The 18,594-nt window shown below is 38.3% G+C and overlaps 1 protein-coding gene across 1 annotated transcript in view; it reads right to left on the bottom strand.

The window, feature by feature from the left end:
* Window positions 1-559: 559 nt before the first annotated feature.
* RAB38 (RAB38, member RAS oncogene family) overlaps window positions 560-18,594 on the bottom strand; it is a 50,135-nt gene continuing 32,100 nt past the window's right edge. The window contains exon 3 of the mRNA XM_081062996.1: window positions 560-1,423. Coding sequence (XP_080919122.1) covers window positions 1,271-1,423 — 153 coding nt within the window. The 3' untranslated portion in view covers window positions 560-1,270. The remainder of the gene's footprint in view (window positions 1,424-18,594) is intronic.

Raw genomic sequence — 18,594 nt, forward strand, 5'->3', positions numbered from 1 at the left:
AATGCCCTCTAGGAAAATGCCATGAACACTTATAACAGGAATCTGTGTGGTTGGTGCTTATGGAAACAGTGAATTCCAAAATAAGATGGGGAGGACACACCAAAACATCTGTTACAAAAAATAAAGCTCCTGTGAGTGTATTACGACTATCAATGGAAAATAATGGCATTAAAAAGTAGCAGCTACCTGCAGCACTTCAGCACTACAGCCATCGTGTAAAACAAGATATCGCCATGCATATTTTAGTTGTTGTTTTATATGTTGGTTGGTCTGGCACCTTTCTTGATCAGAATATATGAGGATATATTTCTCTGCTTAACTAAAATTATTTTCATACACTCATTACTTTCTTGGCGTAAATGCCGATATGACCAGCAGATATAGGTAGAAAAGACTCATCTCAGTTTCAAAAGTGGCCAGCAGTTCCTTTAAATAAATGCATATTTCCCATCTCCTGTTTGAAATAAAATTTTAAAAATGGGTCTTGAGAATCATGGATACATAGTAAAAAAAAAAAAAAAGCTCACAATACTAAGAAACTTAAAGCACTTTCAGAAATAAGGAAGCAGCATCTGTTAATGTTTTATTTTTCACTTGTGAAAATATATATATATAATATATATTACATGTACAGACGAGTCCCATAGCTTTAGTCAGAGAAGCCTAACAAAAAGGCACATATAGGGGGCAGATCTGTTCATACAGTTTTCAGTTAAACCAACATTCAGGGGTTGGAAAGTGACAACAAAAGCAACATCAGCACAGGAAGCCTGGGTATATGACTCTGAAGAGCTAAATCAGAGATAACTCTTAGGTTTGTTGAGAATTGTGGTCATCTCTGGAGAAAATACTGTTTCTACTTAAGAGGTCTGTCAGAGCAGCAGAGAATGTATTGAAATCTAGACAAAGATACCAGGGGCAAAGCGAAAGCCAATGCTTAACTTGACAGCCAGTTTGCTCTTCTCCCCTTTCTCTGTAGGACTGAGGCCTTGGCTGATTCAAAGAAGCAAATAACAAGGACCACTCTGGCCCTGCAGAACTGTGGTCAGCTACAAGATGGAAATTTGTAACAGACTAAATATTTTAAAAGCTTGTAAACACTGTGCTGATGCTGAGAAAAGAACATAAAAAAGAACATTTGCTATTTCTCTCTTACAGGAAAGATACAAGCATAAATCTTTGGCTTGCCCTATCACGTGTGTCCCTATCATGACACTTACACAACATGGTAAAAAATTGAGGCACAATTCATGAGAAGATGAAATTATTACTAAGATTTGGCGCAACTGGAACAACTGACACCCTTGGGTGATGTGAGATGGGGCTTTACGATGTCCGGCTCAATGGACTCCATCAGGTCACACTCGTTTGCAAGTATATGTTTCACCAGGCATCTGGAGGCTTCTTCGATGTTTATATTTTCCTAAGAAGTAAAAAACAAAACAAAAAAAATAGCTTTTTAATTCAGTATTCTAAAATAATGCTGGAGCAGGGACCTCTTTGTGACAGAAGGGCAGTACTTTTGCAATTCCTTTAAATATCCCTTCCTATATCCTATCCATGAATCCTCTTTCTACTCCCCTCACTCCCATTTATTCATTCAAAGAACTTTACTTTTTGGTTCTTCATGAAAGTAAAAATATTTATTTTGTTTTGCCACATAAGAGGAATAATGTTTTATGGGCTCACATAGTAGGCTGAGTTTAAGTTAGAGGGCAATTTTCTTATTTTCCCATACTATTACACTATAACATAATCTTGTAGATGATACGTAAGTCTTCAATTTAACTGAGGTTTGTAATTGCCCTCTGCACATACTACTTTTCTGACCTAGATATGAAATAAGAATAATAAGATAGCTCTTTGAGTGGTCATTAGGAGTTTCCAAGTATTTCTGGGTCTCTGCCTTCAGGCCAGATGGTAGGAGTGTGCTCTTCTGACCTTTTTGAAGTTAGGCATGAACATATTACTTTCATTGGACAATGAAATGTGAGAACGGATGTGCCTCACTTTGGTATAGAAGTAATAAGAACCCATGCTCAATCCACCACGTTCTTTTGTCCCTGCTTCAGCAGTCATGGCAGCACAGAAAAAGAAATTCTCTTGGCCTAGATGTATAAATAGGGTCAAGAACAGCCACGTATCCCATGATGGTACATGTAGCATGAGTGAGAATTATAACTTGGTTGTTTTAAGCCACTGAGATTTGGGGTTGTTCATTACTGTGACGTTACCTAGACAATCCAGATAGATATGCTCTTTAAAGGAAAATATGATGTCAGAAATATGAGTCTAGTTTCAAGAATAAGATAAACTTAGATTTGGGGAAAATATGGAGCAAACACTTGAATCTAAAATACATTGTTCTGTTACTATAGATTAAATTACCTTTCATCTGATAGTCAGAAAACTGAAAAATACAAAATATTTACTACCAGTATACTAAACAGAAAAAAATTTGATCTCCAATAAAGTCAAATATGACTGTTTTTATTACGATTTGTAGAACTTCTCTGATGTGCCTCCTGCTAGTCAATGTAAAGAGATAAGGATTTCCTTATCAAATTGTTTTACTATAAAACCTTATTGTCCAATCTGAAGTGTAACTACTTATCCCTAATTTTTGTACGTATGTCAAAGTTGTTGATATGTTTTAAGATCATTGCATGAAGTCATATTACACGGAAAACGTAAGAGATAGTGATGGTTTCTAAATGGTATCTACGACTAATGCCTAATTACATTGGATGTAAATATTCATATCCTTCATGTCCAGCCCTGAGTTTACCTGCTCTGAAAGCATAGGGTTGGAACTTTCCAAGTTCTACACAACAGCATGGTCATTTTCTTCCATTTACAGAGCCTTAATAAAAATGCGTCTGGGATTAACAAAGCTAAAACAAGATGAAGTTCTGGTTGCTTTTGCGCTTGTTTGTGATGTTATTGTCATTGGTTTTTTATAGCAGAGCAGAATTCATGTCTCTGAGCCTCCCTTTGGTTTCTGTACAATCATCTTGATGATCATACTTATCTAATAAAAAAATTGCTTCTCTTCACCAGGTAGTCATCATTGGTGCTTTTACCGTGTGAACAGTGCTGGGCACTTTATATACATAATCTTGTTTACTCCCAGGATTCGTTTTTGTTCTTATTGATTTTGTTGTTATTGTCGGGGTAAAGTAGGAGTGGCCTGCCTATCTTCAGCTCAAGTATCTCCCTGATGCCGTGCAAACTAGTCCATAGAGAATAGCTTGCCTCTGCTCTCTTCTCTGCTACGCAGGTTACTATGCCTGCAAGTCACTGCCCATGGTTGGCATGCTCTGTCACTTCTCCTCCTCCTGGTGCCATGCCCAGGTTTCACACTTGAACTACCTGCTTCCAGGCAGTAATATGACCTAGGAAGGGACACACTCAGCTCAACGTTCTGCTCTTGAGTCCAGCCATTTGTTTATATGAATAATATAAGCCAGGTCCAGGTCCTCTAATGTCTCATATTCAAGGAAAATGGGGATGGGTGGCCTCAGTTAGCCTCCCATGTGTTGGCCTACTGGGCGAGCACAGCTCACTAAATAAGTCCTACATTTTGGTGGTTATGAGGTGCTTGCCCAACAATTACTAAACCAATACTTTGGTTCCCATTTGGATATTGCTTGTGTGTTGGGGAAGGAAGCAACAAAATCCCACCCCAAATGCCAAACATAGGCTTTCATCAGATCTGTTTGCAAAGAAGAAAACTGACGTTTAGAGAGATTAAGAGATTTCCCCAAGATCATGCAGTAGGTGGGTTGGAGGGCCAGAAGTCATACCCAGGCTTTTTCACATCAAAGCCTCATTCTTACTAAGCTATCTTCCTTTTCAAGGTTGTTTTGAAGATCATGTGCAATAACAAATAAAAGTTTTTACCACAGCGTTAGGCCCAATAGATACTAAATAAATTTTAGTTCCTTTCTCCTTTATACATTAAAAAAAAACACACATGTTTATATGACAGGAAAATCTAGTTTTAAGCATCAGAGTAACTGAACAGTATGAGTTAGCTTTAGCAGTAGTATTTTTTTAAATCTCCACTCACATATAAACATGCCAGCTAAACAGGGGTTTCTTTCATTAACATGCAAATTGGCAAAATCTACTAATGCGGTAAGGAAAATGCTAGTGTGGACAAATCAATGAAAATTCATCATCATTATGAGAAACACAACAAAAATCTAAGCCTAATTAGTGGCAGCCTAGCCAGATCATTTTCGTAAAAGACAAGACGGGGCTGGTGAAATTGTTTGCGAAGTTGAAACACAGAGTAAAGGTTAGCTGGTGTCAGGAGTAGGATACAGGACCATGTCTAGTCCCATCAGAGCCAAGGAGGGGGCAGTGCCTGCTTTTAGACTGCATGTAGGACCAAAGTGGCAGCTCACAGTGACTGAGCCACATTCATTCATTCATTCAATTAATATTATTTAGAGTCCCACTAAGTACGAGGCATACAAAGATAAAGACAATAAAATAAGTACTATTCTTGACGGAGCTTACATACTGGTAAGGTTTATGTAAACAGCAAGAGCATAATAAGGTTGGAAAGGGCATCTTGAGCCGGATCATGGTAGAGGCTTGAATGGTAAATTGGCCAGATAGAGTCATAGAGGTTCTTTTGCATGTGAAGTGTCAATAAACACAATACAACTCCATTAGACAAAACTATACAGACCCTCAGTACTCTGTTTTATCCATTAATCTATCAGTAAGTGTTTAGTAAATACCTATCATGTGTACCACAGTGCGGATTACCATGGCATACCTGTTTCAGATTATAATTTCAAGAGGAAGTCGGGAAGAAGAGCAAACACTATATTATTTACCACTTACAAACTACAAAATGGTGTATAGTATTTAGATCACAGGCTTAAAGCCAAACTCTGGCCTCAGCTCCCCCACTTTCTGGTTGTGTGACCTTGGAAGAATCACTTTAACCATTCCCTGCCTCAGTTTTCTCATCTGTAAAAAGGGAAATGAGATACCTACTTTATAGAGGATTGTAAGTTAATACATGTTAATATTTAGATCATGTGAAATCCTAAACAAATACTTAGACAAGGGCATAGAGTACACATTCAATAAACGTTATCTACATATTCCTCTCATTTAGTCATCAGGAAAACACAATAATATATGTATTCTATTCTTTCATTTTGCGGCTGAGGACACTGAGATTGATAAGGGTAAGTGGCTGGCCCAAAGACACACAATAGTAAGTGGTAGGGCTGAGTGTGAGCCCAGTGAGAACAGTAAACACTAATATTTACCATATGCTTACTACAAAAACCAAGAAGTATTGAGAGCACAGGCTTTGAACTAGACCCTATCTCAGCTCTCTTGAGGAAATATTCTCCAAATAAAATAAAGGAACAGCATGGGCTGGGTACATGTTTCCAGCATAAACAGGATAGGAACATGCAGTCAGGCCCTCAGGCAAAGTTGCTCTGTGTTGCTGGTCCTTTCTATACACCACTAACGTCACAGCCATGGGTAGGTAGACTATGAGAAGGAAGAGCAATACGAGTGCACTTCCCACTCCTCTTCTGTCTAATGTCAGTAGGGATCATTAAACACTGCCTGACAGACTACAGGCTCAGACCCTTTGGGCAATTATATTGGCATCCAAGCAGACACAGCCAACCCTACATTTTCTAGATGACTGTGAAGAAACAGAGCCGCTGGTGTAAATACAAAATGCTACCTGGGCATTTCTATTTGCATTTATTCTACAGAGTGGTAACAACATGTCCAGGAGTGTCTTTTGCTATCAGGGCAATTTATATATTCCATGACTTCCAAAACATGTACTCTTAGACTGAATCCGACTGTGATTTATTTACATATTTGCAACATGACATGATGGTCTATTGTGCTGCCTGCTTTAGGTTGATATGTGCTCATCTTTGTGTCTCTGTTCAGAATCTTTTCATTTATATCAATAAGTATGACTGAGACACAAGCTAAACATTCCTAATAAAGCATTTTAGTAAAAACAAATAATGGTGACTACCAGAATCATTATTGCATGTTTACACTGAGCATATAGCAGGTTCTTATGAACTGACATTTACATTCAACCCCCACAAACATCAGTTAAAGAGCTAATAGCCACATTTTAAAGGTAAGGAAACTTTAACCTTTAACAAAGTTAGTAACTTACACAGAGCAGAAAGAGATCTTGGTCTGTTTATCATTCCAACCAAAACTGGCTTATCTCCACTTCCTATCCTGCTCCCATATGTTATTTTACAGTGTCTTCCAGAATTAAAACAGATATTAAAATACATTATGTTTATAAATTAGTAGTTCTCAATCATGGTTACATATTTAAATCACTTAGAGAGTTAAAAAACAAAAATGTTACTAGGTCCCTCCTCCCAAACATTGACATAATTGGTCTGGGATGGGCCCAGCATGGGTATTTTTCAAAAGATTCTCCACTTCTTTAAAATGTGCACCCAGGGTGAGACACAGTCATATAATTAAGAATATCTTGAAAGCCACTCCTTTTTATTTCAATAGTGAAATTTCTGGAAATATCATTTAATACAGTGATTTTAAGCTGCACTGATTCTAATCTTCCTATAGAAGAAGGCATATAAATCTAACTATTTGAGGTCTTGGGTACTTGTCAGTATTTTAATTAGCTTTTCAGAACATCTGCCTGGTGGCAAATTATTTAATCTCTGACCCCCAGTGCCAGAGAGCAAAAATATTCTAGCAGAAAGCCTTCACATCTGCCTAGTTAGAAGCTGGCAAAGAATTCATCCTCCCCTAATCTTTCCAAATACATCAACCTCAAACAAAACACCAAGTGTACCAGAGGCTCCAAGGTAAGGGCACTAAATTCCTCAGCCCTGTGAAATTTTAATTAGAGCAGATGGCCCACTGGATAATAACACTACTGTAAGAAGTCTTACACAGAATAGGGGTTTTTAAATCCTTTCTCTAAGATTCAGCACTGGTTTATTAAGCATATAAGTGCCAAACATTTTGCTAGCTTTCATTTACTTTAGTTCTTATCTAATATGAGGTGTGCACAGTGGGCACCTGTATTTGTCTGCTCAGTACTTCTTTCATCCCTCTCCCCAAATATCGCTCCCCATTTCCTTTGGATAACTGCCTCCTTCCAGTACAATCATGAGCTTCTGTGGAGGCTCCACCAAACTGAGCCCTATATCTCAGACACTGTTCTAAGAAAGCAGCATTTCACGTAGTCTTTACAGTAACACTGAGGTAGAAGGTACCGCCCTCATTTTACAGATGAGGAAAGTGAGGTGCAGAGAGGTTAAATGGCATAGGCAAGGTCTCAGTAAGGGGCAGAATCTGGCTTCCAGCTCCAATCCGCAAAGCTTTTTTATATTCTTTCTCTTCTCCTTGCTGACTTCTCAGAGTCTATGGCCAGCAATTTGTTAGTGCCCGTGGTTTGCCTAAACTCAAAGCCCATGGTTCTGCGTTTGCCACACTCTCCACGAAAGGAATATGTGAGTGGAGAGCGTGATCCAGACACACTAAGGATGCCCCATTGCCTGAAAGTCCCCTGACTTCAGTCTATTTAACGGACACTGGAAGGACAGACTGAGCCATATTGTCACAGATTTCAACACAGGACAGAGTTCACATTGTCAGAATGGACACATAGTGAAAGAAGAGGAACATTCACAGATACAATCAGCCCCAAAGATTGTGTCCTTCAGACAATACCTCTCCCATCCCCACTATCGTCCTACCTTAGCTCCTGCCCTTTATGCACCAGATGTCAAAGTCCATTTCAAACCCACTTCCTCCCCTCCCACTTCCTTTTCTATGGTCCCAGGGCCTCAGACCTTATAGCTCTCTTCCCTTGTCTCCCGCCCATCATTCTAGCAGTCTCTGCAACCCCACTTCAGCCAGGAAATGTCCCGTGCCAGGCTGACAGAGAACCACCCAATATTAAAGAGGGAGGGACATAAGATAGCACTAATTCAACCTGTTCTCTTTGACACGTTAGGAAATTAAGGCAACAGAGAAGGAAAGTGACTTGCCTGGCATCACACGGCTTACCTCTTTGCTCTTGCTGCTCACACACCTCTTTATTTTTAGAAATATTATCTCTCCTGAGCAGCCTTCTCTCAGCACTATGAAATGTATCTTCAGGGTTCCCTTTCTACGTACCTGGAACTTACCAATGACTCACAGCTTCCTGTTGTCGGTGTCCTTAATGACATGGATTTTATCATATTATATTTGGGTTCCTGGCTTCCAGCACAATGCCTGGCACGTAAACTATCTCTAAATACAATTACCAAAATAAGCTGATACCTGTTGATAATTTATTATATTTTTGGGACCATTTAAGTACTTTACCTGTATTAACTAAGTGAAACCTCATGAAAACTCAGGTGAGGAAACTGAGGTATTGATGGGTTAAACAACTATCCCAGGGTCACACAGTCAGTGAGTCAAACTTCCGGCACCTGGTTCTCCACCCCACACTCAGTCACTACTTATGTGACTCCTGAAAGTTCCAACACTGGTAAATGGCAAAGCTGGACTCTCGCCCAGAGCCCCTGCACTTACCAACTATGACATACTCCTCTGTAAGGGTCTGCTGAAGGAATGAAGAGTCAAGTGCCCTAACTGGAGGGCCAGTGCTTTGTTTCTGAAATCTCAAAAATGATGAACAAGCGGTTCACAACGTGTTATGTTTGGCCCACAGTTCTTTATTTATTTACGCTTAATTTTAACTGTCTAAATGGCACATATACACTCTAGTTTTCCACCTACTGTACTCATTTTTGTTAAGTTGCTGGCTCCTGGAGCAATTTGAGTTCACCATCCCTGCCCCTTTCCCCACACCAGGCCTGACAACACTCATACTAGGCAGACACAGTTCCCAGGGTCTTTCTGCAGAGTTTACCTTTCCTGTAATACATTGCCAAAGCCAGTATGTAATGTACGACTGACCACTAATGACCAGAAAGAATCAAAACGTTCATAGATTTTACCTCTCTTAACATTTAGTTTTTAATATAGAGCTTTTTAATTTCCTTCATTGAGTCTTATACTTAAACGGTACTAGAGCCCCCAATAATAGTTCTTGGTAAGAGAAGAATAAACACAAATGTAAAAACTATCATTTAGCCCAAACTTAATAAACCCCATTAATGAAGACATAGCAGCCTTCAGTTAAGGTACTTTCTCTTTCGTCAGTTTAAGAATATAAATGGGCCATAAGACACAAAATGTTAATAGTAATACTTGCTAATATTTATTAAACACTTACTCAGATACTATGCCATGTATGCTTCTTATATAATCACATTTAACCCTTCATACACCCTGGGAGGTGAATATACCACTAACTGATTTTACAGACATGCAGGATCAGCTACTGAGCCACATTGTTTGTGGGACTTACTCAATTCAATTTAAAGTCATATTTACTGTGTGCTAACTAGGAGCAGAAATTGTCTGTTTTATAATTCATTCTGACACTTCCATGTGCCAAGTCTGAGAATTGAGACTGGAACATTTTTGTCTTCCGAAGTAGCAGGATGTAATGGAAAGAGGATCAGCTTTGGACTCAAGTTTTCGAACATGTTTTTGCCACTTACTGTGAGGCCAATGGCAAGTCCAAATCCTGAGACTCCCCTGAGTAATCTGTAAATTGAATCTAATGATAACCACATTTCATAGGATTCTTGTTAGAACTTTAGAATTAGATGAAGCACCTAGACATTACATATAGGTCCTCAGATAGATACAAGCTCCCTTCTGGTGTCTGCTTCTCTTCATCTTCACCCTTCAGGTCATGCCTCAGTGATCCCCTCTTGCAAGTAGTTGACTCTGACTTCCCCAGGCTGGGATAGGCACCCTTCAATTCTGGCACCTATCAGGGGTCAATATGTAATGGCTTGTTTTGTTTTCCTGTATCGTCCACTGCACTGGGAACTCCAGGGAGCTTCACTGCTATATTTTAGCGTCTAGTTTAGAGCCGACAGACAACAGGTACTAGGAAGATACTGGGTAAATGGACGAATGAACAAATGAATGAATAAATGAATAAACAAACGGACAAGACCCTTAAAAGAGCAACAAGTTGAGGTTTCAGCCTGAAAATAATTTTAGATGGGAGATTACTACAGGGAATGATAAAGAAAACATATTCACAACAGAATTTACTTAACAAGTCAAACTGCCTGTTCTTGTTTTCCAGTTATGATTCTTTTAGGTGAAATGGAAGGAAGTCTCACTGAATCATTTTACAAAAATTGAAGTGAACTACTAAAGACTTTGCAGTGGAACAGACCTACACTGCACTACTAATTTTTCTCTTCTCAAAATAATTTTTTATACCCTGATGTTCCAAAAAAAAATTATTTCAGGTAACTTTTGCTATTTAACAACCAGATGAATTTAGGCAAAATACTCACCTTTCTTGGGACTCACCTAATAATATAAAGATAATAGCACCTACACGTTATAATTATGAGGATTAGAAACATTATATTTGGGGATAAATAGAATTTGGGTAACATGATATAATTTTATGACAATATACTATATACAATTATTTTAATATCATCTCCTCTTGAGAACTTTCATGAAACTGAATGGCAATTCTAGCTTAACAATTTCTTTGCAGGACTCTAATTTATCTGTTTTTATATATATATATATATATATATATTTATACAACCCTCTTGTCCATCACGTAACTAACTCTTTAGTACAGAGTTGGAAACCCTTGCTTTTCCAGATAACATAAATGAAACTCTTTCTGCCACCATTGTTAGAATAATGTTGTTTGAGTGAAAACATACAGGAACAAGAACTACGTGTAAAAGTAGAGGTGTTGATAAAAATAAAGAATTCCATACTTTAATCATCTTTTTGTATTTGGAATCTCATGATCCTCCCTAACTACCAGAACTCTGGCCTCAACCCTAGACCTTCAGTCTCCCTCTCCCTACCAAATCCCTGATGTCTAACTCCTAAATTCCAGTTAGATAACAAGTCATTCTTAGCCTACGCAACCTCTCTGAGGCAGCGCTTAGCATGTGCTATATAATTTTCTTCTTCCTGATGTGGAATAATACTATCCCTTTCTTCATTCTACAAACTTGTAAGAGCAAAGGGGCTTCATCATTTGAAGTCCCTATCATGAAGTTCCTAAATGGAATAATTTATTATTCAGCAAATACTTATCGAGCACTTTCCGTGGACTAGGCACTATTCATCAAAGTCTTTATACTCTTTTCTTTAATATGCTATGGAGTCAACACTTAGGTGATGATCTTATTATTAGTCCAGGCCTCTTCCGCCTCTGCTTCACCCTAGGTCACCCTGTGTGATCTTCTCTGATCACATGCTTCCATTTTCTTCCCAGGGCAATTGTCTTACATATTCCTTCCAGACTGTCTCCTGACTAATTAACGTTTAGTTATAGTCTTACCTCATTCCCAAGTCCCACTTCAAAAAACTTTGTTGGCTCATACAGCCTACTCAGAATCTTTCCAGACCACCAAACTCAGGGCCAACCAATATGGCCAGAACTTAACTCTCCTGTCTCATCTCCACTGGCTCCCCTTACCTGGCTGGGTTCCAACTAAAATAAACCACAGGCCATTCCCTTCATGAGCTTTGCTTGGGGTATTCTTATTCCACCCCTATCTGCAGATCCCCTACCCATCCAGAGCAAACATATCTCATTTGGAAGAATTCAGCTGCTGACATCTAACTGATTCACAAGGATTTCATTTTATTCTCCTTTGGATTTTTAAATAAAATTCAGGTACATTTCCCAGTTTCAGAATCTTCTGGTCATCTAGAATTTTTATTATTTGTGTATTTGTTTAAGAGGAAAGGTCTGATCACTGCACTGTACACCTGAAGCTGAAGCTGAACAATAATGAATGTCAACTACAATTATATATATAATTGTACAAGAAGTGGAGTACAGCATTAGAAATAGAGACAGTGGAAATGTAATGGCTGTTTGTGATGTCAGAGGGGTAGTGGATGGGGGAGAGGGGTTGTCACCGTGTGAGGGATACAAATGATAAATCTCTAACTATTACATTGTTTTGTGCACCTGAAACTAATTTGAAAAAATGTAAAAAAAAAAAAAAAAAAAAACAGAGGAAAGGTCTAGCAGAAGGACTCAGAACTATCCTAGCTCTACCAATCACTAGCTATTTCACCTCAGGGAATTCACCATAACCTCTCCCCAAGCCTCAGTTACTTTACCTATAATCTGTGATTTAAAAAAAAAAAAAAAAGCCAACTTCAGAAAGTTGTTGAGGATGGGTATAAAATGAGATGAGATACGTGAAAGAACTCAGCAATAGTGTAGGCATACAATAAGGCCTGAAAATAAAATATTGACACTTGGGAAATGATACAATATTGCATTGATATTATTAAGTTACATATAAAAATGTTTGGAGGGACAAACATAATTCTTTGTTAGAGTAAGATATCTCAAAGCGGGTTCTGAAGTTTCATAAAGTTGTACAGGGGAAAAGAGCATCTTCTGGTTAAACAATTTTATGAAATGTTAAGTTAAAAATAATTCAAAAATGTTTCTTTATAACAAGAGTCCTTAGAGCCTAACAGAATGTAGCATGTGACTGAACTTCTTGCATTAAATGGAGAAGAGTTTTAGCATCGTGGGTGGGAGGACGTTACGGGAACCAAAGCAAGATGGCAGAACTTGGAGCAGAGGGTAAAGATCCACAACAGTAATGAGGATTGAGAAAAGGCTGATTCAGATTGGGATGGGAGAGTTGGAGAGAAGCAAGCAATGCCCCTTTCCCTCTCTCCTCTCCAAGCACAGAATGAGTTTTATAAACTTCTCTGATCACAGAACTCTTATCTTGCTCTCTGTTGCAAAGGATCGGGGTCCCTCTTTGCACAATTTGGCAACTACTGATCAGGAGTAGTTGGGGTACATATAGGGGTGGCTATGGATGGCAGAGGTAGGGTGGGGGATAGATACATTTATTAACTGATTTTGTATTATACTTGTGGTTTTTTTACCCTTATCTAGGTAGTGTTACCCCCAATTTTGCCTTCTCTATTTTTCTAAGCCTAGCCCAAAATAAAGTTCATGTGTTTCTTTCAATATGACTTTAACAGAGTAGAGTGATACAATGCTCATAACAAAGTTGGAAACAATGGGCCTGACTGGTTATGACAGGGTCCTGCCATTATCCACTCTGGTGAGTGTTCCCAGACCAATGTCCCACCTCGAACCTGAGCTAATTTGGGTTGGATAACTCTCAGGTGCTTCCATAGGAGTCTTCTATGGTAGCTATCATCATGCAAAGCTGCAATAACTTTTGGAAGTTTACCTTCTCACTAGATAGTAAACTTCTTGAGAGCAGAAGTGGCACTTTTATATACTTGGAGTGTCACCAGCTTCTTACACAGAGCCTGTTGCCATGCATGTGGCTCAAGTAATTTATGAATGAACTGGCCTGTAAAAGGGAAAGAAACATGAACTAATTCCAATTAAAAATCATTAAAAAAATAGTGTGAGCTGCTGTCTGTTAAAATTTATCATACTGAAGTTTTCTTTTCTTTTTTAAATTCAGGACAGCTTTAGAGAATTAATAGACATGGGTCTTAGCCCAGATGTTGCTACAAACTAGCTTAGTCACTATAAACAAATCAAGTTTTCTCTCTGCATCAGTTTCATCAACTGTAAAAGGAGAGAATTTATACTCTGTCTTTTCCCAAATAGGATTGAAGGTGACTTTTGAGACTATATCCAGACCTTGACTAATATAGTTAAACTTGGAGTGGGAGTCCTAAGAATAATGTTCCCTTAATGGGAGAAATTTCTCAAATTGAGTTTAAGTATAAGATGTTTATTTAGGCAATCATTTACCAGAGCAAGTGTGCTCTATCAACATGGTTAGCTCTAAGGTTTTTGTTGCAAATATCAAAAACTTATTGAATACCCTAGGTCATTTGGAGGGTAGCTCCTAGGAGTGATGGAATGGCTGAAAGATTCAGGCCATTCCAAGAACCTTAGGAAATGAAATTAGACTCTGAAACACCATCAGGTCATCTTCATTTTCTCTGTCTGCCCAGCAGCTTTTTGAATATAAGAAGGAGATAGCTGCCAGCAGCCTCTGGGCTTACATCCTTACAGCTTATCCACCCAAGTGAAAAGGTTTCCTACCCCCAAATTCGGTTGGAAAAATCCTGGGTAAGAACTCCAATGAGTTTGGCTTCTTCAGTCACATGTTCACACTTAAGACCAGAGCAACTCTGAGTCCAGGAGGGGCCCCATTTAGGTCACGTGGGCACTACTGGCCAATCACTGTGACTTAAGGGATAGAGTACATAGGAGATGGTAACTTCCATTTGGACAACCTGCAGGGGGAGCTGAAAGGGAATGGCTGGGGGGGAGGGGCACAAAACTGGCCATGGAGGAATCACCGCAAAATCAGGAATTAGCTGTATTTAGCTGTATTTATTATATGGCTTTAAGGACATTTGCAGTCACAGACACATATGTAGACATAAGTATTTACATTTTAGATAGACAAAAGCAATGTATGATTTAAAAATAGAAAAATAGTTTTTCATAAAGTTGTGCGCTATCAAATAGATACATATCTAGTAGCCTCTGATAACTTTAACATATGTAGAATAAGTGGAATTGAGGTTTTTATATTGCACCTGCAAAAAAAGTAAAGTTGAAATACAAATGATCTGAAACAAAGTACCTCTTCAAAAAGGCATAAAGTAGTTGTCTAATAAATTTTTCTGGGGGAAAACAAAGGAATAAAAGAGGCTTCTTGGAGCTTAACATTTAACCTCAGTTCTGATTTTCTGGTGTTTTTACAGAATTCCAACTGATTTAATGGATTCAAAAAGATACTAACTTTGCCAGATAAAGGACATTTCTGCTTCAATATAAACTTTAAAAATATAAACTTTGTTCCTGAGAGCCCGTTAAGATGTATTACATGCTTTCTTGTATTATAAAATATTATTTAGAAGACAACTTAGCTTTTCTTGCTTATCCTGGGTACCTTTTCACTTTTTCTCTTTTTTTCTTTCTGGTAGTATTATGCATATATAGCTATAGGTCTGTAGCTAATAAATCAATTCTATGGGTTGACACTTTAAGAATAGGATGGAGTTCTTTTTAATATACACATATTCCTGACTAGAAGGAAACAGACTAAAATGTTAACAGTGAAGTCATTTGGTGGTTTGATTACAGATAATTTTAATCTTCTATTTTATAATTCTGATTATTTTCTAAGTTATTCATAAGTCATATGTACTATGTTAATATTCACATTCAAAGGTGTGGAACAAAGAAAATAAGAGTGATTAATTTTGAACCCTGAATAGTTTAGGATGTCCTAATATCTTTATATTATCTTTCAAGCTCATACAACAGGAAGGAAACAGCATATGTATAAATATTTAATGAACTGTAAAATAGAAATATAGTATAAGAATGAATAGAAAATTATGTAGGTTTATCTCACAGGTGGAAAACAGATGAGTAACCCAACAAAGAAGAGGAAAGAGATCTAAGAAAATACAATTTGACTACAAGAACATCTCAGGTAAGATCAGGTTTAAAAATAACATATACAAAAGACAGAAGGAGAAGGGAAGTGAACTCAGAACTGATTCAAGGGTGGTCTGAGTTCATCCAAATAAGATCAGGAAGTTCAAACTAAGTATGAGGACATGCCCCCGGAAAATACTACAGGCAGAAAAAGAGAGTATTGGGGTTTATTCAGAGCAAAAGTATTATCACAGAGGGGCAGATTAATGCTTGAAAAATATGTTGCAAGGTTAGCAGATGTCACAGACAACACAGAGTTAACACAACAAATTAATTCCATTTTCTCCTGTAATAAAGATTGCAGATCGAGCAATCAGAAGACTACCTTTCACATCTTATCTTCAGTATAATGCCCCTCATACCATCCTGTGGACAGGGTGGCTATGGGTTGGCTCCAAGTAAAATGAGTAAATTTAATTGGCTCAAATGGTGCCTAAGGGCTACTATTTAATTACATCAAAGAAGAAGAATATTTCTAAGGTGGTGGCACATAGCTCCAACCTCCGATGGGAACTAACCTCATTTTTATCAGACGTTTGGATAAAGTCAAACTACCTATGCTCTCTACTATCTCCCCTCTCTGTGGCCTCAGTTTCTCATCTAAATGTGGGACTGCACAGGGTTCAGTCCTTGATCCTCTTATCTTTAGCCTGAACTTTTCTCCTGAACTCCGAAATGGCAACCAACTACCTACTTGACATCTCATCTGCTCTTAGTTGTCTTCTAGATTTTAACATTAACAGCAGTCCCCCATTTAGCCATGGTTTTGCTTTTCACAGTTCACTGACCTGCAGTAAACCATTGTCCAAAAACATTAAATGGAAAAATTCCAGAAATAAACAATTTATAAGTTTTAATTTTCGTGCCGTTCTGCCCAGGACATGATTCATCTCTTTGTCTAGCGCACCCACGGTATATATGTTACCTGCCTGTTAGTCACCTAGTAACTGTCTTGGTTATCAGGTGACTGCCATGGTATCATAGTGCTTATGTTCAAGTAACCCGCATTGTAGTCTAACACTACATTGCAATGCCTGCATCATTCACCTCACTTCAACTCATCACGTAGGCTCTGTATTATTTCATACCATCACAAGAAGGGTAAGTACAGTACAATAAGATATTTGAGAGAGACCACATTCACATAACTTTTATGTTAATATATTGTTATAACTATTCTATTTTATTAGTTATTCTTGTTGATCTCTTACTGTGCTCAATTTATAAATTAAACTATCATAGGTATGTAGGTATAGAAAAAATGGTATACAGAGGGTGCCAAAAAAACTGTACACACATTTTAAGAAAGGAAAAAACTGTATTAAAATTGCAATACTCAATATAGACTGATAACAAAAGATGAATACAGGTCACATTTGACTTCTGCAATTACAAGAGGTGCTCAAAGTGGTTTCCATCAGCATCCAGACAAACATTGCTTGGTAGACTTCTATGGCGAGCGTGTAAACTGTTCCAGCACCATAGCAGAAGAAGCAGGACTTGTTGCTGTGCAAGGCCTTGCAGATCTTGCTTTGTGCACAACACACACAGTACCATGCGTCTCAAACTTATCAAGAATGTGTGAATTGCTAGGCATGTTGGAGATTCTGTTGCATGCTCACTCATCCACTGTCATTGTACTTCCACAACATTCTCGAATTTCAAATACTACTTCAAAATAGTTTGGCGCTCCTTGAACGATGACCATGCTTCTGCCATTTTCTTTGTCCTGCCTGTCACATGGTGACACCAGCATTCATTTGATTAACGCCATCTTTTGAATGAACGTCATACTACACATTGCTACCATAATTCAATTCAACCTTGAAAAGTAATACACAGATATTAGCTCTTAAAATGTGTATACATTTTTTTGGCACCCCGGTATATAGGGTTCAGTACAATCTGCAGCTTCAAGTACCCAATGGGGGTCTTGAAATGCATCCCCTGCAAATAGCGGGGGACTACTGTATACAAAACTCAGTCTTGTATATATCTCCCCACTGAGTACTTCACATCTCAGGACCCCTACCTCAGAAAACATCAACTCTAATGTTCCAGTTGCTCAAGCCAAAAACTGTGGAGCCATCCCCAAATCCCATCTTTCTCTCATTATCTTCATCCAAATTGTCAGGAAATCTCTCTGCTTTATGTTCAAAAATACATGTAAAGTTTGACTACTTCTCACAATTTCTCTTTCTTAGATACTGCAATAGAGTCCTAGCTGATCTGCTCCTTTCCCAGTACAATCCAGGCTCAACAAAATCACGAGCATGATTGTTTAAATCCAATTGTGTGACATCTCTGATCAAACCCAATGTCTTCCCATCTCACACAGGGCAAAACCTACAGTTGTTACAATGCTCTAAGGGCTCAACGTGACCCTATCACCTCTCTGACCTCATCTTTATCTTTCTATTAAAACACAGCTGTCACTTCCTGCCACAGTGCCACTGCACATGCTACATCCTCTTCCTGGGCCATTCCCCTCCCAGGAATCTATAGGGCTCAATAATAAAACCTTCACAGTGAAACCTTCCTTGGTGACCTCTCTAAAATTGCTTTCCTCTCTCTGACCTGCTCCCTACATACACCCATATATGGCACATAAGCTCTAGACTCCTTCCCTGATTTAATTTTCTCCTTAGCACTTCTACTCCACTGACAAACTATATATTGCACATAGTTACTTTGTTTTTTACCTGTCTCATCCACTGCAACACAAGCTCCAAGAAGCAGGGATTCTATCTGTTTTATCCACTGGATAGCCCTGGTGCCTAAAAGAGTACCTGTCACATAGAGGAGAGCAGCTCAATGATTATTTGAAATATAAAATAAGTAGTTAGACCATAAGATGATTTTGAAGTACTATCCAAATATAATTTTCCCCGTGTTTCCATGCAATGGTAGAAGACAATGAGGTGCTAATTTGGGGGTAAAGGATAGATTTCTATTACTGTGGTAACACTAGACCTTTT

The sequence above is a fragment of the Rhinolophus hipposideros genome (assembly GCF_964194185.1).
Source record: "Rhinolophus hipposideros genome assembly, chromosome: 10".
In the NCBI taxonomy this organism is placed as follows: domain Eukaryota; kingdom Metazoa; phylum Chordata; class Mammalia; order Chiroptera; family Rhinolophidae; genus Rhinolophus; species Rhinolophus hipposideros.